The sequence below is a fragment of the Moschus berezovskii genome, chromosome 16, assembly GCF_049115385.1.
Source record: "Moschus berezovskii isolate FMDL1 chromosome 16, NW_MosBer_1.0, whole genome shotgun sequence".
Classification (NCBI taxonomy): domain Eukaryota; kingdom Metazoa; phylum Chordata; class Mammalia; order Artiodactyla; family Moschidae; genus Moschus; species Moschus berezovskii.
Genome location: NC_142475.1, coordinates 44,217,796 through 44,239,671, shown reverse-complemented (window position 1 = coordinate 44,239,671; position 21,876 = coordinate 44,217,796). Strand labels below are relative to the sequence as shown.

The 21,876-nt window shown below is 40.2% G+C and overlaps 1 protein-coding gene across 6 annotated transcripts in view; it reads left to right on the top strand.

Annotated features, from left to right (window-relative positions):
• GDAP1 (ganglioside induced differentiation associated protein 1) overlaps positions 1 to 21,595 on the top strand; it is a 55,422-nt gene extending 33,827 nt beyond the window's left edge. For 2 of the 6 annotated variants that reach the window (XM_055432483.2, XM_055432484.2), the window contains 6 exons: positions 3,067 to 3,248; positions 3,936 to 4,128; positions 12,458 to 12,631; positions 13,834 to 13,928; positions 16,722 to 16,836; positions 18,445 to 21,595. In XM_055432483.2, coding sequence (XP_055288458.2) covers positions 3,132 to 3,248; positions 3,936 to 4,128; positions 12,458 to 12,631; positions 13,834 to 13,928; positions 16,722 to 16,836; positions 18,445 to 18,827 — 1,077 coding nt within the window. In that variant the 5' untranslated portion in view covers positions 3,067 to 3,131 and the 3' untranslated portion in view covers positions 18,828 to 21,595. Of the gene's footprint in view, positions 1 to 3,066; positions 3,249 to 3,935; positions 4,129 to 12,457; positions 12,632 to 13,833; positions 13,929 to 16,721; positions 16,837 to 18,444 lie in introns of those variants that run through there. The other 4 variants (XM_088844791.1, XM_088844790.1, XM_088844789.1 and 1 more) reach the window with 3 other exon arrangements.
• Positions 21,596 to 21,876: the final 281 nt, after the last annotated feature.

Genomic DNA, 21,876 nt, shown 5'->3' with positions numbered 1-21,876 from the left:
TGTCACAATTTTGCTTCTTCTTCTGCTCTGAAGTGTGAATGGATAAAAAACAAATTTGGTAAGGATCACTTTTGCTGTAGCATTTGAGTTCACTTAAGGGTAAAAATCAAATTGCCAACATCCACTGGATCATGGAGAAAGCAAGAGAGTTCCAGAAAAACATCTATTTCTGCTTCATTGACTATGCCAAAGCCTTTGACTGTGTGGATCACAAGAAACTGTGGAACATTCTGAAAGAGATGGGAATCCCAGACCACCTGACCTGCCTCTTGAGAAACCTGTATGCAGGTCAGGAAGCAACAGTTAGAACTGGACATGGAACAACAGACTGGTTCCAAATAGGAAAAGGAGTACGTCAAGGTTGTATATTGTCACCCTGCTTATTTAACTTCTATGCAGAGTACATCATGAGGAACGCTGGGCTGGAAGAAGCACAAGCTGGAATCAAGATTGCCGGGAGAAATATCAATAACCTCAGATATGCAGATGACACCACCCTTATGGCAGAAAGTGAAGAGGAACTCAAAAGCCTCTTGATGAAAGTGAAAGAGGAGAGTGAAAAGGTTGGCTTGAAGCTCAACATCCAGAAAACAAAGATCATGGCATCTGGTCCCATCACTTCATGGGAAATAGATGGGGAAACAGTGGAAACAGTGTCAGACTTTATTTTTTTGGGCTGCAAAATCACTGAGGATGCTGATTGCAGCCATGAAATTAAAAGATGCTTACTCCTTGGAAGGAAAGTTATGACCAACCTAGATAGCATATTAAAAAGCAGAGACATTACTTTGCCAACAAAGGTCCGTCTACTCAAGGCTATGGTTTTTTCCGTGGTCATGTATGGATGTGAGAGTTGGACTGTGAAGAAGGCTGATCGCCGAAGAATTGATGCTTTTGAACTGTGGTGCTGGAGAAGACTCTTGAGAGCCACTTGGACTGCAAGGAGATCCAACCAGTCCATTCTAAAGGAGATCCATCCTGGGTGTTCATTGGAAGTACTGATGCTAAAGCCGAAACTCCAATACTTTGGCCACTTCATGTGATGAGTTGACTCACTGGAAAAGACTCTGATGCTGGGATGGATTGGGGGCGGGAGGAGAAGGGGATGACAGAGAATGAGATGGCTGGATGGCATCACCGACTTGATGGACATGAGTTTGGGTGAACTCCAGGAGTTGGTGATGGACAGGGAGGCCTGGCGTGCTGTGTTTCATGGGGTCGCAGAGAGTCAGACACGACTGAGCGACCGAACTGAACTGAAGGGTATAAAGGGGCTTCCCTGGTGGCTCAGATGGTAAAGAATCTGCCTGCAATGTGGGAGACCTGGGTTCAATCCCTGGGTTGGGAAGATCCCCTGGAGAAGAGAACAGCTATCCACCACAGTAATCTGGCCTGGAGAATTCCATGGACAGAGGAGCCTGGCAGGCTACAGAGTGACTTTCACTATAAAATGGGGCTTCCTATGTGGCACTAGTGGTAAAGAACCTGCCTGCCAACAAGAGATATAAGAGACTTGAGTTGGATCCTGGGTTGGGGATCCCCCTGGAGGAGGAAATGGCAACCCACTCCAGTATTCTTGCCTGGCGAATCCCCATGGATAGAGGAGCCTGGCAGACTACAGTCCATAGGGTCTCAAAGAGTTGGACATGACTGAAGCAACTTAGCATGCATGCAAGGGTATAAAGTGATACTATAAAAATCTTTAAACAGTAATTACAGAGAACAACAAATAAAGTATTGTAAAGGAGAGGAAGGACCTTGTGAGATTTCTGTCTCTTCTAGGGGCCTTTTTCAGACCTTTCATTTCTCTTAGTATTTGTGTTTCCTCTTAAGACTGATAGTTCTCACCTCCACTGTGGTCATCTATTTATTTTCTTGTTCCTGCCACCAGACTTATATCTTGGGTGCCATGTATGAAGAGTTATACATCTTTGTATTTCCAGTGCCCAGTACAATGCTTGGAACACAGTAGATACTCAATAAATATTTGCTGGATGAATTATAACAAGCATTCATTTCATGGTCATTTTAATATATATTCACTAAAAGAGAAATTCTGCTGATTTACTATTGTGCTGAATTTTGAGAAGTGTATAATAATGACTAGATTATCATAAAATTATGATTTTGACCATGGTTATAAAGAGAATGTTTATAAGGCAACTGAAATTGTACATAACATTTAGTGTCTACAACATGCTAGCCTGTTTTGAGTGTTTAACATTGTATTTAGTTATTTAATTCTCACGAAAACCTTATGGGGAAACTAGAATTATCTCTACTTCAAAAATTGGGAAAATTGAAAGCCTAGGAAACAAACCCAAGCAATTCTGCTCTAAAAATTCTGTGTTAACTAGCAGGTGCAAACTATTGTATATCGGAGGGGTAGACAGCAAGATTCTATTGCATAGCACAGGGAACTATATTTGATCCTGTAATAAACCATAATGGAAAGAAATATGAACAAGAACACACACACACACACACATGACTGAATCACTTTGCTGTGCAGCAGAAACACACACAACATTGTAAACCAACAATACTTAAATAAAATGAATTTAAAACATTTTTAAATGGACAAAAAATTTCTTTATTTAACAACTAGACTTTTAATTCTCATTGTTAATGAGATTTGTTGTTGTTACATGACCTCATAGTAGCATCTTCTAATGAAAACTCATAAATCTTTTGTCTATCAGCCTTCCATCAAAGGCACAGCCTCTCCATGGGGAATCCTAAGTATCTTGGGAAACTGATGCTTTTGTACCTGAGCCATCTCTACTCCATCTACAGAACCCATGAGTAATTTGCAATTAACACATTTCATTACTCATCTTGAATAATCAGGAACTCATATTTTAGATCATTTCCTCTAAAAAACGTCCAATTGCACCTCCCAGGTGATTTCCGCGCGCTGAGACCCCGCCCCGGGTCTTTGCGGACTCGCTCCGCAGCTTTCTCCCCAGCGAAACTACACTTCCCAGTGATCTGTTCGTCCATCCGCGCGAACGCAACTTTCCCGGCTCCGGGTGGCACCCGGAAAAGCTAAACGGCTCTTTGCAGGGCAGTGTGGCTGGAGGAAGTAAAGGAAGGACCGGCGAGGCCCTCCCGCGCTCGCGCACCCCGAAATGGCTCGGAGGCAGGACGAGCAGAGAGGGGGCGCGCCCTTGATGGCGGAAGACAAGTCGGACGCAGAGGTTAAGCTCATTCTGTACCACTGGACGCATTCCTTCAGCTCTCAAAAGGTAAAGGCCTCGGCCTGGCGGGCGGCGCCGATCAGGTTTCAGCACCTGGACAGCTCCTGCTGGGTGCCTCCCGGGGAAGCCCGCCCACCTAGACCTCCAACGCCTCAACCCCTGCGGGCGGCGGGAGGGCGGGCGCGCCCTGTGGGGCAGGGGTGCGCCTTATATGGAGGAGCAGGGAAGATCGATCTGAGATGGAAAGGCCGTGACTCAGGCACTGCCACTCATGAAACACGACAGAAAACATCACTTTGGGCGTTGGGGCGGGAGACCTCGTCTCCGGGGCCTTTGGAGAGTGAGGCAGAGGGAAGCGCCTTCCGGCAACCGCCTCATCCAGGGTTCCTTCTTTTACTCTTGGTTGAGTCACTCTCTTCAACAGGCCTAGTGTATCTGTTTCAGGTTCTTATGAGGAGACACACCATAAGGTTTAGGACACAAAGAAAAATAGTGACGAAGAGGGTGACCGTGGACTGAATATCGCCAGAATCATTCTCATTACTTATCTTTTCTAACTTATAAGATTGAGCTGCGAGAATATGTCTCACTTGTTAATTCCAGGAATAGAGTTGAAAAGAGTGTTGGAAATCTTAATAACTCAGGGAAGCACAAAAAGGCTGCTTGCTGGTATCCAGGGATGTCATTTAATTAAAAGCCTACCTGCGTTGTGGTAACCAATGTGAACTCTTCCAGGTGCGCTTGGTAATTGCTGAAAAGGCATTGAAGTGCGAGGAACATGATGTAAGTCTGCCCCTGAGTGAGCACAATGAGCCTTGGTTTATGCGTTTGAACTCAACTGGAGAAGTGCCCGTCCTTATCCACGGGGAAAACATTATTTGTGAGGCCACTCAGATCATTGATTATCTTGAACAGACTTTCCTGGATGGTAATGTTAAGGCTATTGTGATTTCTTGGATTTATTTTCAACACAAATATATGTCTTCCCTCCTTCCTCCTTTCCATCCCCCCTTCCCTCCTTCTCTTCTTCCCTGCTTCCTATTTCCTCCCTTCCTCCCCTCCTTCCTCCCTTCCTTTTGGTTTCATGATGGTGGTTTAGTGCCAACAACCTTTTCCATTTCCATAAGCACACAAATAAAAATGGGTCAATAGCATAATTTGTATAAGCCAGTGTGACTCCATTGAGACGATTTCATATACACTACCAGTTTTAATGTTGGAATTTCCCTTTTAAATTCATTGCAAGAAACCCTGCAGGTGTATGATTTGTGGTGGTGATTTATTAGCCTTGAAGTCAGATTCATATTATTGACAGCCTATTCTATGTCAGACATTTTGTAATTTCTGTTCTAGTCAGTCTTGAAAAAAAAAAACCACCTGAGATAGGCATGGTAGATTAATTATTTCCATTTTGTACACGAGGAAAGAGAAACAGGTTACCTGAAGTAACATAGCTGTTTTATAGCAGAATGGGTTGGAATGTAAGCCTTTCAAATCCAAACCTTCCTATTACATGGACTGTCGCTCACAGTCATTGGCACTTACACATTGTCTTTGCTTCTTCCCTAATAACAAGCCTTTCAGGTAAACTGTAGCTTTAATATTTGCCCAAGATTATACAGCTGATCACCGACAGAACTGAGAACAGAACAGAAGGCTCTTAGCTTTCAGCCTAACAACTTATCTGAAAAAGGAACTGCATGATAAGATCCAGTTACTCTTCATCTGCTACCAGTTATGTGAATGTTAATTAGGATAAAACCAGACTACAACGCCAAATTACTGGAAGCTGAGAAAGGAAATTTTAAGGCAAAAAAAAAAAAAAGTCTGAGGTACTTAGAAGAAAGATAGGTATAGGACCTAAATAGGGGTGGGGTTTGCCCCAGGGAATTAGATTAGTGAGTTAAGTCGCTCAGTGTTCGACTCTTTGTGACCCCATGGACACCAGGCTCCTCTGTCCATGGGATTTTCTAGGCAAGAGTACTGGAATGGGTTGCCACTTCCTTCTCCAGGGAATCTTCCCGACCCAGGGATCGAACCCAGGTCTCCCGCATTGTAGACAGACTCTTTACCGTCTGAGCCACCAATGGCCTGCCCTTATTCTTAATCTAAGTGTTTAGTTCCCTAGGATTTTGATTGGAGTTGGCCATCTATCTAAACCAAGGAGTTTAACCTGGTGTATTGAACTTCTTTCCCATCCATCATTATTTGCTAGCCCTTATAAGTCTAAATTCTGGGGACTGTACAGAAAATGGGGGCTAATTGATTTAAGACAAATTTTCTCAATCTTGAGCTTTTTGGAAATGGACAAGTCTGTTAAATAATAATTTGTATTTCTTGGGAGAAGTGATTATAATAATGTGAATAAGACAAAGTCATTGCATAAGAATTCTACTTTAAGTCATCAAAAACTTTAAAAAGATACAGCAAATGAAAATCATATTTAAATATTTTGTTTAGCATCCCTTGAACTACTATTACCAGCGTTTTCCTCTTCTTCCTTACATTGTTTCTACTCTCAGATGTTGAGTAATGTACAATGTTATTTCACAGTATAGTCATGTTAATAATGATTCAGTTCAGTTCACTTCAATTAGGCTTTATTAAATTTTTCTTTAGGCTCTTTCTTTTTCTTTGACTATTTCATAGCAAAACTGGAGTGCATTCTGAGTCCTGCTCAAGATGAATACTAAGTTCTTACTACAATTTGTTGAGTCAGATGAGAAGGCATTGTGGGCTAAACATTAAGATGAAAATATGGAAACTAAGAACTTAATTCTGTTTGTACTGATAGAGTAAACAGACAATTAAGAATCTTAGCTCTTAGTCTGAAACTTGATTTTTCTTTTTGTTCTCTTGGGAATTAGGTGACATAGTTTTATCAGTTGCAGAGATAAAGCAATCCAAACAACTCTTATTTCACTCTTTGCTGTTTCCCAAGGAGAAGAGTCATCAGTTGGGAAGGGTTAAACACAGGTTAAGATTAAGGGAACTAAAACCTATAGTAGATATGAAGGCAGTGAAAAAACAATTACTTTATATAAATGAAGGCTATTGTAGTTTCTAGATGAAGTTTATCTAAAATAAAAAACATGTAAGCATTATCACAATGATCATTAACATAATTTATATTTATTATTAAGAATTCATGGAGGTTAGGAAAAGTGCCAGACAAGAGAGAGACAAATGTTATTCATTGATAATGTGTTATTTAACATGTATTCCATTGACCAGCAGCATTGGTATCACCTAGGAGCCTATTAGAAAGGCAGAATTCTAGACCCTACTGCAAGCCTCTTGAATCAGAATCTGTATTTTAATGATTCCCAGGTGATTCATACATACATAGAAGTTTGAGAAGCAGTACTACACATTATTTTGCATTAAGTAATTGCTTAAGCTTTAAGCAGTGCTGTAAACTACTTCTTTAAGTATGGCAGAGTTCTAGGATGTGTTGTCAAAACTTAAAAACAACATTTTTGAGTATCTTGATTAAAAGGAACCAGCATAAGTTTTACATTACTGGAGAATATCTCTAACACTTTAAAAAGTGGATCTGTTGTGTGCTGTGTTCTCGTTATAGTGTTTCTTGATTTAAGTAGAGCATTTGAGATTATGTCATATGATAGCCCTGTGGAATGAAGGAGCATGTAGGGCTAGATAAGAATAATGCATATTTCCCAATGAATAAACCACCATTCTGAAGAATATTCATTTATAAATTTCTTACACCATGTTGCTTACTTAGCTGTATTCTCTCATTTCACTTATCCTATGATAATTCTATCACACTTAATTATTTCATTTACTGGCAGACCCTGTATGCACTGTGACGTCAGAGACAGTGTCTGTTTCATTAACAACTATATTTCCCGTGCCTCAAATGGTGAATGTTCTCTAATGGGAGCTTAAGATATACTTTTGAATGATTAAAATGAATGAATTACTGAAAATAGATATCAACCTGGACAGGGATCTCTACTGGTGTTTTTTAGGCTTCTGTTCTCTGATTTGAGTCTAACAATTCCATAAATGATTTGAATAAAGGCATAGAAGAAATACTGTTACACTTGTGGATGTGTAAACTGCAATAATTAAAATGATGAGTAGCTTATGAAATGCTTCGCAGGGAACAATAACTAAGATAAAGTTTAACAAGGCTAAAAGTAGTATATGGATTTTGTTTGGAAAAATCAGCTTCGTTAATGAAGAATGGGAGCCCTGGCTTGCTAATAAGTTACCAACATCAGCCAACAATGAAATAAAAGACAAGTGTAATCTTGAGTTGTTTCAGAAGTGTAGGTTCTATCCAGAGCATGGCCAGTTGTGACCTACTACATTTGAACTTGATGGAACATGCAGCATTTTGGGCAATTATGGATGGAACTTTGAGGAAAGTTGACAAATTAGAATGAATAATACTTGAATGAATTTCATGAGGTGTGTCGTTGCCCATGGTTGGAATGAGAGGCTTTAAGTGTATCCATTCATCTCCAGAACAGAGTGTAGTAGTCAACAGGCATCACTTTTTCTGTTTGTTGGTATCTTTCATTAGTCTACCAACTGAGACTGTACCAAAAATGATGGCTTGCTGGCCTGTACACTTTTCTCAACCTTTCTGTGTAATCAGTATTTACATATTTACACCCTTATGCTTTTGGTATATTGTAATCTCTTTTAGTGAACTTTAACATGGCCACTAGATAATTAAAAAAAAAGGTGAGCATTAAATAACTACAAAATACTAGAATATATACTATTTATTATTGTCAAATAACAATAACCTGGAATCAAGGGTGTCATATGGTAAATATTGAATTTTTGTAACTTAATATAACAGTTCTCTGAAGATTATGTCCCATGTCTTATGTCCACATATGTAATTTTGAATATTCTTAGGAAAAGAATTTGGTTTGGAAAGAATCCAAGTATCCTGGTAGATTAAAGAATCACATATTAAGTCCAATTAGGAAATGTAAATTTACTTTATAAATACAGTTTTATCAATAGAAAATTCAGATTTTAAAAATAATATTAATTCTGAAATTACTGTTACTTTAAATAGTATAGTTATTTATGTAAAGGAATTTCCAATTATTGTTAAGGTCACAGAATAAATAATTTTATGTCTGTTAATGACAGGCTCTCATATATAATTGAGTAACATTACATACTTTTTAGCACATCTACTGAAATAGCAAATTAGCTTAAAGTGTGTAACTGAATGTCAAGAAAATATGGTATATGGTAAGGAAAAGAAAAGGAGTCTTTAAAACTCCTGATTATTCCAATAAAAGTGGTTTTAAAAAGTAATTAAAAAAACTTTCTGTGCTTTGTTCAATTTTAGTGGATGCTAGGCTCCTCTGTCCATGGGATTCTCCAGGCAAGTATACTGGAGTGGGTTCCATGCTTTCCTACCAGGGATCTTAACAATTTTTATTGTTTGCTCTTGGGGAAACTGAATGTAATTTTTAAAAAAAATTGCTCAGGGCCATTCTTAGTCTACTTAGCAATACAGGACTTGAGGATATATGGAGCTGACGTCCCCATTAAAGGGACTGCAATATGATTTTATCCTTTCTTTCTGATTTCAAATTTTGTGCTTTTGTTTTCTCTCCTTGTTTATCGCATCTTTCTGCTTTGTGTCTATCTGCTTGTTTCTGATTTGCTGCCTAAATTTAGTCTTTCCTTTGTCCCTACTCAGTGCTTCTACAAAGTCAGGTCTTATGCCAAAGTATTTGTTCTTCCAGCTTAGTCACTAATCCTGGCTTCCACTACTGCAACCTTCCTCCCCAGTGCTGGAAACTTCTTTTATTGCTTTTTCTTTAAAATCCTCTGTCTCTCCTGCCCCTGTATCCCTTGTATTGTTTTCTCACTCCTGACCGAGGGAGACCCAGAAAAGATTTTCTTTTTTAAGTATCGTAACAAAAGTGCTTTATGAAAGGACTGGAAAATAAAAGAAGATAAGAATGAGAGGGAAGATTTCTGTATCACTCAAAGGAAATTCCCAATTGTGTTTTGAAAAAACTCTTTTTCCAGAGGCAGCTGTCTGTTGCTGATTTGTTGCTGGTGTCAGGAAGATGCTGGTAGTATATCGTCATGTGGACAGGGTGTCCTTGAAGAGAGAAAGTGAGCTTGGAAAAGAACACGGGTTCAGCGGGTATCTGAGCCTCTGTCTGACAAATTTGTCTTAGGAGATAGTTATATAGTTCATGGTGCACTGAGGAGAAGATTATTTTCAGGCGTTCAAACATTTGGATGCAGGCTTGGCCAGATGGACCTTTCCCAGAAAGCAATTAGACATGATTTTTCCTGCTCTCATTCTCTTTCCAGGAAGGAAGTGGTATGCACTTCTGAAGTCTAGCCCCCAACCTGGCCCCACAAAGCAGCCAGAGCCAGTAGCCATAAATTTAACAACCTGGGAAGCATTTTAAAATGCTGCATCATTTATGATTATTAACCTGTGGTTCTTGAACCCCCCAGAGCAGTGGTTCTTAAACTTTTAGGTTTCAAGTCTCCTTTGTTTTAGAAGAGGGCTTTTGTTTATGTGGGCTATCTATCAATACTTATCAAATTTGAAATTAAAATTGAGAAAAGTTTAAAATACAGGAACATACAAGCCTCATATCCCGAGCAATGGGGTTTTTACACATTGTGTAACCTCTGGAAAATACCATTGTACACTCAAGAGAGGTTAAAAATGAAAAAGCAATGAACATCTTAGTATTACTATGAAAACAGCTTTGATTTGTAGACCCTCTGAGGGTGTCTTCAGGAAGCCCAGGGATTTTTCAGACCATACTTTGTGAACTGTTACCCCTAGTGGTCTGTGAACAAAATTCAGGAGATTTACTATCTTAGAGGGCAAAAAAATTACATCTTTGTTTTTCACTAATTTCCGAAAGAAATGGACCATTTCCTTCATTTCCAGTGTAGGCAGAATTCAAAGCAGTATCCGAAGTGCCTATGACTTTGTTCATATGTTCACATGACTGTGATGTGTTAATAGCATCATTATTATTGCAGATGTCTTAAAATATCACTTATGCCCCTCACTACATTGAAATTATTGTAGTTATTAGATCTGCTGCTAGATCTTGTTAATGTGTTAATAAAAGACACCCGTATTACTATTTTATCATTTAAACTTACTCTGATAACATACTTTAATATAATCAATTTTCTTTGCAATCCTATGTATTTTATGCATTTAGGAACATTATTTTGGAGGTCAGTGGCAAACAAAAAGTTAAGAACTCTCCAGAATTTCAAGCATCTTAGAAAGCCTCCAGTCTGTTATTCTCATGGGAATGTCTACTGTGTATTATTGAGGGTACTGGTGACATTCTGAGATCCTGAAAAGTCAGTAAGGAAGTGTGATCTAGTTGGGCAAACCCAGAGTTGATGAGCAGTTTGCAACTGACACATGATCCTTGGTCATTCTAATGCAGCCTTCAGAATTGGAGTCGCTAGCAGGGAATTAGACACTTGCCCTCTGAGGAGTAATCCATCTTCTTTATTTCTTAGAGAGTCAGAAATAGCCTATTGGCTTAAAAGCTTGTTCTTCTTGGTCTGGCATGATGAGATCTTGCCTGAAATGCTCTGCAACCAATTCTGAATTGTCAATGCTTATGAATGAGTGTGGGATGCTCAAAAGGATTCTAAATTAAATAAATAACGCAAACTAAATAAGTGAATAAGCAAAAAGAAATGTATAGAGTAGAGGTTGTTCTTTTCAACCATTGGATTAGTAAGCTTTTTGGCAGTTTTTTAGAGGCAGTTTGAGAGTTAGAAGTGGGAATTGGTTCTGCAGGAACTTAGCACTGGCCTCTGGATCATGTGGTTTATCTTTATTTTTCTTGAATAGTCTCTGAAAAGTATACCTTTCGAAGATGTTATGATGATGTAATACAACAGAGTACTGCATTAGGAGTTCATGACTTTGGTTCTTGTTCTGCCTCTAATTAGCTGGGGGCTCTTGGGAGAATGTCTCAGCCTCTATATGTCAGTGTTGTCATTAACTGCTCCAGAGTTTCTCCAGCTCAAATATTCCTATAGCTAGCAATTTGGGGACATATTCATTAATTCATTTATTAATTGAAATTTATTGAACACCTTCTATCAGCCAAACATTACATTAGGCAGCTGGGGATTCAACAAAGAATAGTACATGATCCCTACCTTTAGGAGTCTATAGTCTAGAGTTTAACCAACAAATGAAGATTTATGTGAAACCCACTTTCCAGAGATAAAATACCAGAATTTCTCGGTGAATTCCACGAAGACTAGCCATTCACATTCACATAGCATCAACAGGATCACTCTTTTTTTTCTTTAATATTTTTAATTGGAGAATAATTGCTTTATACTATTGTGTTGGTTTCTGCCATATACATCAACAGGATCACTCTTGGTATGTATTGGAATCTTGGAAGGTGTAGTCCCTGATCATCTTTCCATAATGAGCTCTGATTCACTTAACCAACATTTACCAATGGCCTAAAATGAGACCTCGGTTTGAATCCTGGGTTGGGAAGTTCCTCTGGAGAAGGGATAGCCTACCCACTCCAGTATTCTTGGGCTTCCTTGGTGGCTCAGACAGTAAAGAATCCACCTGCAATGCGGAAAACCTGGGTTCGATCCCTGGGTTGGGAAGATTCCCTGGAGAAGGAAATGGCTACCCATTCTAGTGTTCTAGCCTGGAAAATCCCCATGGACAGAGGAGCCTGGCGGGTTACAGTCCATGGGGTCACAAAGAGCTGGACGTGACTGAACGACTGAGCACACGTGAAATGTATGAGACACTCTGCTGGGCTCTGGACCATATGTTCTTTGCCCTGAAGGAGTTCATAGGGCAGAAAGATACAATGACTAATTAAAGTGATAAGGGTTATAAAGGAGTTTGTACCAAGTATTTTTTGTGTGCAGAGGAAGGCACACTTCTAGTCAGATGTTGGTAGTTGTGGGAGGTTGGAGAAGATTTCACAGAGGAGTTGGCATGAAAATCTGGACCTTGAGAATAGTGATTTGTGAGTTGGAGAAGTCTGATCATGGTTTGGAATCTTGTCTAGGACATCAGTTCAATTCAAGTTTTGAATGTTGAGGCTGGGAAAATATCATCCTTTACCTCCCTTCATATAATATTGAAAATGTTCATGATGAGGGGGCTGGTATTTTTCTTTTTTGCTTTTGGTTGTAATGTCTCATTTGTAACTTTTTCTTCAATGTTTGTGTATGTGTTTGTATGTATATTTTAGAAAAGACACCCAGATTAATGCCCGATAAAGGAAGCATGTATTACCCACGGGTTCAGCATTATCGAGAACTACTTGACTCTTTGCCCATGGATGCCTATACACACGGCTGCATTTTACATCCTGAGCTAACCGTGGACTCCATGATCCCAGCTTATGCAACAACAAGGATTCGCAGTATGTAGTGATCTTAAAGACTTGCAATTCTGCCTTACGTTTCTTTTCACTCATTTTTGACACCCAGCATATGTCAAGAAGACCTGGGGGCGGGATTGTTGAGTTTGCTTCATGGACATGCATGCTACACATCGATCCATGTACCAGGCAGATGAATCTGTGCTTCACCTGTTTGGTGGGACATTTATTGTCTTTAGGATCTGATTTTCCAGCTCTTGGCCTTGAGGACCAAGCATAGATAAAACTCAGAAGAGTGGCCTGTGGAAGAGTAAAGAACGTAACGTGTTTACAGGGACAGACAGATTAGGAATCAGAAAAGCTGGGGTCTGCAGGCAGTTATGGGCAATGGAGTTCACATTTCTGGGTCCTTTAGTTTTGTTCCATTATGTCTCATCATTACTCTGCCTCTAAATTCAGTGACTGGTGATCCACTGAGGTTGAGCTGTGACCCCTAGCTCTCTCCCTCCTGTGCTCAGGGTAGGGATGGGTCAGTGTATGGGATGAGGAGCAGGAGGTGTGCTCCTTGGCCCAGGGGTGGGAAGGGAAGGGGCCGTGGTCAGACTGAGAAGTGACTAGGAACACTCCCACTCAGATCTCCGATTCCACCGAGCACGTGCTTTCCGTGACATCATACCTTGTTTTTAGGTTCTCTTACGCTGTTTTCCTTTCTTTCTGATACCCTCCTCCTCAGTCCTCTCCCGTTCCCAGCTCTCCCTCCCTCCATCTTCCTTCTCTCTCTCCTGGCCTCTCAATCCTCTTGCTCCTCTTCCTTCTCCTCATAAATACCCATCATATGATTTGAAGCAAGTATTCTGACCATAGTTCTATCATCCAGAATAAATATTTCTCTAAATAATGCTTTTTCCTTCCCTTCACGAAAAAAGTTTATTACGGAAGCCTTGCAAGGTACTGAAAAGTAGGACAACTATTCTGCACTTAGCACTAGTGCTGTGCTGGACTTTGCTCTAAGCACTTTCCAAGGTGCGTCTTATTTCATTTTCAACCTGCGTGGCAGATGGATAGTCTCATAGCTCCAATTTAAAGGTGAGGAAACTGAGCCACAGAGAGGAGGGGGGTCTGGGGCAGAGAGGGCGTGACCCCCCAGTGCTTATGCTCTTACCATCAAGTTTCCCTACTTCTCCTTGTTTCTTATATGGAAGGGAGGAAATAATTTTCTGTTTCAAAACTGATTTCATCATCAGGCCAAATTGGTAACACGGAGTCTGAACTGAAAAAACTTGCGGAGGAAAACCCAGATTTACAAGAGGCGTACATTGCAAAACAGAAGAGACTTAAAGTAAGTAAACCAGGCTGTCCTCAACTGACATCTGCTATTTGTGTTAAATGGTCCACTTTTTGTAAAGTATTGCTATTTCTTAGAATATCTTCTATTAAATATCACAAATCATCACTGCACATGTTACCTTTGGCTCACGCTCTGCTTTTAGAAAGAATTTTTCTTTATTAGATTTGATATTCAGACCTAAGGACAATTGCTTGAAGAACAGATATTGCTCATGCTGGTTGCCAAGGCAAGTTATAAAATGTAAAAGCAGGTTAATAAAATATCATCGGAATCTGTCATTTCAGGTGTTTTGCACTTTGAGTTAGCTGGACCTCTGTTTATGACTTTTTTATACCAGTAAAGCAATCAGCGAATTTTTTTTTAATACTGTATATCTTCCCCTCACACCTTTCATTTTTTTCCTTTTTACCTTTGGTCACCTTCACCCATTTCTCCTACCTCTTACCTCCTGCCTCTGGTAACCACTGGTCTGTTCTCTGCATCTATGAGCTTAGTTATTTGTTTGTTTTTAGATTCCACAAATAAGAGAGATCATATGGTATTTGTCTTTCTCTGTCTGATTTATTTCACTTAGCATTATTCTCTCAAGGTTTAACTACATTGTTGTAAATGGCAAAATTTTTATTCTTTTTTGTAGCTGGAAAATATTCCATTCTATATATACACATCACAATTTTAAAAAATCCATTCACCTGTTGATGAACACTTGTTTTGCCTATTGTAAATATTAGTGCAAGGAACATAGGACTGCAGGTATCTTTCAAATTAATTAAAAAAATTTTTTAATTGGAGGATAAGCTTTACAATGTTGTGTTGGTTTCTGCCGTACAACAACGTGCATCAACCATGAGTATACACATATCCCCTCCATCTTGAACCTGCCTCCCACCCCCTACGCCATCCCCCCTCTAGGTTGTTATGGAGCACTGGGTTGAGCTCCCCGTGTTACGCAGTAGCTTCCCGTTAGCGATCTATTTTACATATGATAATGTGTATGCTTCAACGCCGCTCTCTCAATTCATCCCACCCTCTACTCACCCGCTGTGTCCACAAGCCTGTTCTGTCTGTGTCTCTATTCCTGCCCTGGAAATAGGTTCATCAGTACCATTTTTCTAGAATCCAGATATATGCGTTATTAAGAATTTATGTTTTTGTTTTTCTTTGGCTAAATACCCAGAAGTAGAATTGCTGGATTGTATATTAGTTCTATTTTTAATTTTTTGAGGAACCTCTACACTATTTTCCGTCATGGCTGTACCAGTTTATATTCCCACCAACAGAACACAAAGGTTCCCTTTTTTTCACATCCTTGTCAACACTTAAAGTTTTTGTCTTTTTGATAATAGCCATTCTAACAGGTGAGGTAGTTTTGTGGTTTTGATTTGTTTTCCCTGATGATTAAAAATGTTGAGCATCTTTTCATGTACCTACTGGCCTTTGCATATCTTTGGAAAAATGTCTATCTAGATCTTCTGCCCATTTTTAAATTGAATTGTTTACTTGCTATTGAGTTATGTGTGTGTGTGTGCATGCTCAGTCATGGCCAGCTCTTTGCAACCCCATGGATTGTAACCCATGGATTGTAACCCAGGCTTCTCTGTCTGTGGGACTTCCCAGGCAAGGATAAGGGGGTGGGTTGCCATTTCCTACTGCGGGGGATCTTCCCATCCCAGGGATCGAACCTGGGTCTCCTGCATTGCAGGCAGATTCTTTACCAACTGAGCCACCAGGGAAGTCACACATCTCTGACCCCTCAGTTATTCATTTGTTGAAGACTGCTGAATTCCATTCTTCAACTTCCTTTGTGGTCCAGTGGTTGACTCTGTGCTCCCAATGTAGGGGACGGGTTCGCTCCCTGGTCAGGGAAGATCCCATGTGCCATGTGGCATGGCCAACAAAGCAAAACAAAATCAACACAACCATCTTCAGGACTTCTCTGGCTCTCCGGTGACTGAGACTCTGCATTGCCAAAGTAGAGGTTAGGCGCTCCATCTCTGGATGGGAACTAAGATCCCACATGCTGCTGCTGCTGCTGCTAAGCCGCTTCAGTCGTGTCCGACTCTGTGTGACCCCATAGATGGCAGCCCACCAGGCTCCCCCATCGCTGGGATTCTCCAGGCAAGAACACTGGAGTGGGTTGCCATTTCCTTCTCCAATGTGTGAAAGTGAAAAGTGAATGTGAAGTCGCTCAGTCGTGTCCAACTAGTAGCGACCCCATGGACTGCAGCCCACCAGGCTCCTCTGTCCATATGATTTTCTAGGCAAGAGTACTGGAGTGGCTTGCCATTGCCTTCTCCGCACATGGTGCTAGGTGTGGCCAAAAGATTAAAAAAAAAAAAAAAACACTTAAAAATTCCATTCTTGAATTGGGCATGAAAGGAATCTCTCTTTTTTAGACTTTTTATTTTGTATTGGGGTAAAGCTGATTAACGAACAATGTTGTGATCGTTTCAGGTGAAGAGGACTCGGCCATACATACGCATGCATCAGTTCTCCCCCAAACTCCCCTCCCAGTGAAAGGAGTTTCTTTGTGCCCCTCATACTCTTTGTCCTCTCTGATCCTTTGGTCCCACAGGAGTTGCCAGTGGACAGTGAGTCTGGCCCCTGGGATAATTTCACAGCCAGGGCATTTTCCCTCAGGTTTGCTTTTGCTTTAGTTATTCTGTTTCTTCTCATTGTCTAGAATAAACGGACTCCCACTGTGTAAAAATTTATATCTTCTCTGCTCTACACTGATTATTTTTACAGGCATAAATAACCTACTTAGATATTTTTGTTAATTAGTCAAAGCTCCTTGACCATGACAATGTCAAATATTTGAAGAAAATTCTTGATGAATTGGAGAAAGTCCTGGATCAGGTTGAAACTGAGTTGCAAAGAAGAAATGAAGAAACCCCAGGTAGGTTCTCATTTGTGTTCTTTTTGTCTTTTTCTGTATACCAGGAACATTCTTAGATTTCACCCAAAACATTCTGTAACCTATTTTTTTTAACTGTTAGTACTCATGGACAGTTTGAATTATGATAGCAACAATAATACTGAATTCAGCAAAACCCAGGTGTCTAGTTGTAACTCTGCATTTATATGAAACACAGCCAGTGAATAATTTTTTTTGCACAACTTAAGTTATGGTTGGTAGATTCCTACCTGGCCTGTCACAAGTTTTAATTACAGTGGTTAGTTTGGGAGTATTCTGCTTGCTAGAACATTCCCTCTAGTTTTTTCCTTAGGTGGGGGAAAAATTGCAAATTGAAGTAAAGTATAACATGGGTGGGCTTCCCAAGTGGCACTAGTGGTAAAGAACCCACCTGCCAATACTGAACACATAAGAGACATGGGTTCAATCCCAGGGTCAGGAAGATCCCTTGGGGGAGGAAATGGCAACCCACTCCAGTATTCTTGCCTGGAGAATCCCACGAACAGAGGAGCCTGGGGCAGGGAGAGGTGGGGGCTACACTCCATAGAGTTGTGAAGAGTCGGACATAACTGAAGTAACTCAGCATAACATGGGGGTCAGCCTGTGTGTGTGTGGGGGCTGGCTGGTGAGCACCTGTCTTCTGTACCTGTGAAGATGAATTAATGATGAAGCCCAAGGGCAGACACATGGACTGTTTGCACTGTTCTGACTGACCACAAAGTTGAAGACCATGTTACCTGCAACTTGCTTCACAATAGGGATTTTCTTCTGTTTTAAATAAGTAACAATTAACAAAAGCAGCAACTACTGAGTGACATTTTAGACCCAACCTTATAGGTTTTCCTCAAGTACACGTGTCACTTTTTTAACCCACGAGGAAATATCTGTTATCTCTGTTGGCTTGGAGGCATGATAGACAGTCTTCAAGCTCAAGTAGCTCTAGTGGCACCTAGGTGCCTGTCAGGTGTCAAGCAAGTGTCCCTTAGCTTTGGGATGGATTTTTTTGATGTGGACCATTTTTAAAGTCTTTATTGAATTTGTTACGATATCGCTTCTGATTTATGTTATAACTTTTTTTGGCTGAGAGTCATGTGGGATCATATATTCCCCACCGGGGATTGAACCTACACTCCCTGCATTGGAAAGTGAAGTCCCGTAGCTTGGGATACATTTGCATGCCCCCCCCTATTTTTTAACATAGAATTACTCACTGAGTGTGATTGTCAAGAAAATGTACCATGGCCTTTATCTTTTGCTTTACTCACCCTTGCCCTCAACACTAAGATCAGAGCTGCCAACCAGTCTGTCTGTATAGTGCGTACATTTGTGCTCAGTAACTCAGCCATGTCTGACTCTGTGTGACCCTATGGACTTAGCCCACCAGGCTCCTTGTCCATGGTATCCTCCAGGCAAGAATACTGGAGTGGGTTGCCATGCCCTCCTCCAAGGGATCTTCCCAATCCAGGGACTGAATCCATGTCTCTTACGTCTCCTGCATGGGGAGACGGGTTCTTTCCCACTAGCACCACCTGGAAAGCCCTGTCAGTACAGTGCTTGCCCTTAACCCACTGTGTCCCTTTCTCCAATTAGAAGAAGGCCGCCAGCCATGGCTCTGCGGGGAATCCTTCACCTTGGCGGACGTATCGCTTGCAGTTACACTGCATCGACTGAAGTTCCTGGGGTTTGCGAGGAGAAACTGGGGAAATGGAAAGCGACCCAACTTGGAAACCTATTACGAGCGTGTCTTGAAGAGGAAAACATTTAACAAGGTTTTGGGACATGTCAACAATATATTAATCTCTGCGGTGCTGCCAACTGCATTCCGAGTGGCCAAGAAAAGGGCCCCAAAGGTTCTTGGCACCACTCTTGTGGTTGGTTTGCTTGCAGGAATGGGATATTTTGCTTTTATGCTTTTCAGAAAGAGACTTGGCAGCATGATATTAGCACTTAGACCCAGACCAAATTACTTCTAGGTGGGTGGGATCTAGTGGTGGCCATTTATCCAGCCATTCAGTTAGACCCTTCCCCACTCTTCCAGGTCCAGGGAAGAATGACCCTGGGCAAATAGTGAAAAGCATAACTGACTTTACTCTTTGGCTAGCTTATGTGAGAAAAGGAGGTAATAAAGATGTTTTTGTGCGCTGATAACTCTGACAGGACTTATTTGCAAACCTGAACTAATTCATCCTTAAAACATGCACAAAGTCAAGATAGGTGAATACCGACAGGTAGAGGAGAGACCTTTAACTCAAAATTCTGGTTCAAGTTCTGGGTTATTTGTGGGGAGAACATTATTATTATGAGCAGAGAGTAATGATAACCTATGATTGCCCATAACTCTTCATCTGAGACTATCTGGGTGTGTTGAGTGGTGAATGGTTCGCAGTGTTTTCTCCTAGAATTCGGGAATCATCCTTGTTATGCAACCCAGGTGTTCAGACAGCAGAAGGGCACAGCAGTGCTTCATACTCTCACTTAGCTTTAGGCTGAAATAAGGGAGGCAAAGGGACAAAGGAGGTGGAAAAGGTAGGATGAAGTCTATATAATGATGGCAATGGAATGCAACCTCCATGTGCCTCCAATGCCATTCATGGCTGCCTGTCCCCTTAGTAAACATTACATTTGACTACTTGAGGCTATAGCCCATGCATCCTCATGTCACTGAGGACCTTGGAAAAAGAGGACTAGGGAGTCACTGGGGGGAGTTGGCTGGAGAAAACTCTGGGCTTTAAACTTAGAGCACCTCACCTTAGTGTTAAATTTAAATGCACATAAATCACAGTCATTAATAAAATTAACTGCTTATCTATTTGGGCAAGAGATACTTACTGGAACATGTCTTGATTAACATTTACATGAAAATCTTAAATGACATTAAAAATTCTTATTGGTTCCCCAATTAGAAGGTACCTATGAGATGTCACTCCCATGGACTGTTGCAAACAGTCACTAGAAGCCTTGGCCTCACCAGTCCTTTTGTGTACACAGGTGGCATTTAGGTGAATGTCCCAGGTGGTCACTGACATAGCATGTGGCTGGGGAGGGGATAGTTTGATGATCTGGGAGTGATAAGTAGGCTCATTCTTCATTTGGAGAGGCTGGTGGTATGTTAACACAAAAACTGTTGTCTAAGCCTTGCATCTATTTATTGTCTTCAATAGAGCCTTAAAAGGTTATAGGGAGGGAGAAAGTCTAGTCTTGGTTCTTGGCAATGAAATACAGGGAGATGAAATAAGTCAGTAGATAGTGATTCCACCTACATTCATTCATGTATGTCTTGGGGGGGTGCCTCAGTCCATCTGGAAGGGATAATTCCAGTATGTCCCATCAACACCAATGGGGTTTGTGCTCAGGAAAAATCTTTCCTGGTGAGGGGAACTTGGAGTTTCTCTGGAGTTGGCCAGAAAGACATGGGGAGCAGTGTTGGATCTGATGGGACGTATGCGTAGTGAACAGAGCTAAGGTTCCAGCAAACAGCAAAAGCTTGCTTGGACTGCCTCAGATCGACTGTGCAAATGGCTGAAGAATGTACCGATTTTTTCACTAACAGGAAACAGTCCTACTTACTAAACAATGACTTTGATGGTAAAGTGATTCTATAATTCATGAATCAGTTGTTTCAGAAAATCTTGATGAACTCGATATTCCCTATTGACAAAAAATTAATAAAATGACCAGTGTAAACTCCATCCAACATGAATGAACAGACTGGCAGCTTTTATAATATCTTGATTTTGAGCCTTAGTGCACTGTTGTACAGAGTGTTTAATTTTGTTGCTGGGACATTCCAATCCATGTATTCATAAAAGAGCCACAAAGCTGATCATTCAGTAGTTCAAAGTGTTTCAGAGTTCTTTATGTCATCCTCCAATAAGCAAGAACTCAGACATGAAGAAATCAAAACTGGATTTTTATAAAAATTTACAAAGGCAAAGGGTTGTTGATTAAAGATTTTAAAGTCAATGCTGGCTTTTCCTTACATTTTATATTATTACTGATCAATAGAAAAGTTAATGAAAGTATTTGTGATTTTCAGATTCAGTTTCATTGGAAATAGGCTTCTGTCACATTTAAAGGGGATGTATTTGTGGCGATTTCTTCATGGACACCCTTAAGTTTATCCTTTTAAGATATTTGTTTAGGAGTATAATGACCACTAGGTGTCGCTGTTCCTCCAGTAGTTTGAGATTGGGCTTTTGCAAGCCTTCTGAATGTTTCAAGGGAAGATAAACATTTATGACCTTAGTTTCTGAGATGAGGGCATCTTCATCAGATCGTTCATCTGTAAAAGAGTTTGAGGCACATGTAGTATTGATCTGTAATGCTTGGAAGGGATAACTGTACCACACAATGTCAAGCTAAAGAGCTGAACATATCCTATTAGCAAAATAGGCACTTTTACGTATTTTGTCTTTCATGATCATTGGTAGATTGGCCAGTGTGCTCAATTTAATTTCCAAAATTGGTGTAAATACCACAATTAGAAAAATGCCTGAGGTACTACATTTATGTTGGCTATTTATGTCTTAACACAAATACTATTTTATTGTTATTGCTGTTATATGCTTTTTGGATCCACTTTCCTTTATTGCAGAGAGTTGTAAATTGCTTGCTCGATTTTTAGTAATTATTGATATTGACACCAGAGCTGTAGATTTTTTGGTGTTGTTGAATGTAAGAGATCAAGATACTATTCTGCCTGTAAGATCAATAAAATTAACTGGAAAATAAACATGTATACTGAAAGTACTAATTTTGTGATCTTTTTAAGAAATCAGATTGTGTTCTTCATTTAATGTCAAAGCATGATGTCATAATTAAAGTAAGCAAAGTAAGCAAAAGTCAGTTATTCAAAATATTTAGCTATAGGATGTTATATTTTATTTGTAACATAAAAACTACTGACTTGATTTACTGAAATATAGATAATTTTCTGGTTAAAATGAATGGTGGCTTAAAGAATAACATATTTGATACTGATTATTAAAGGAATTTTTGCAGACAGCCACCTGATAAGGTATG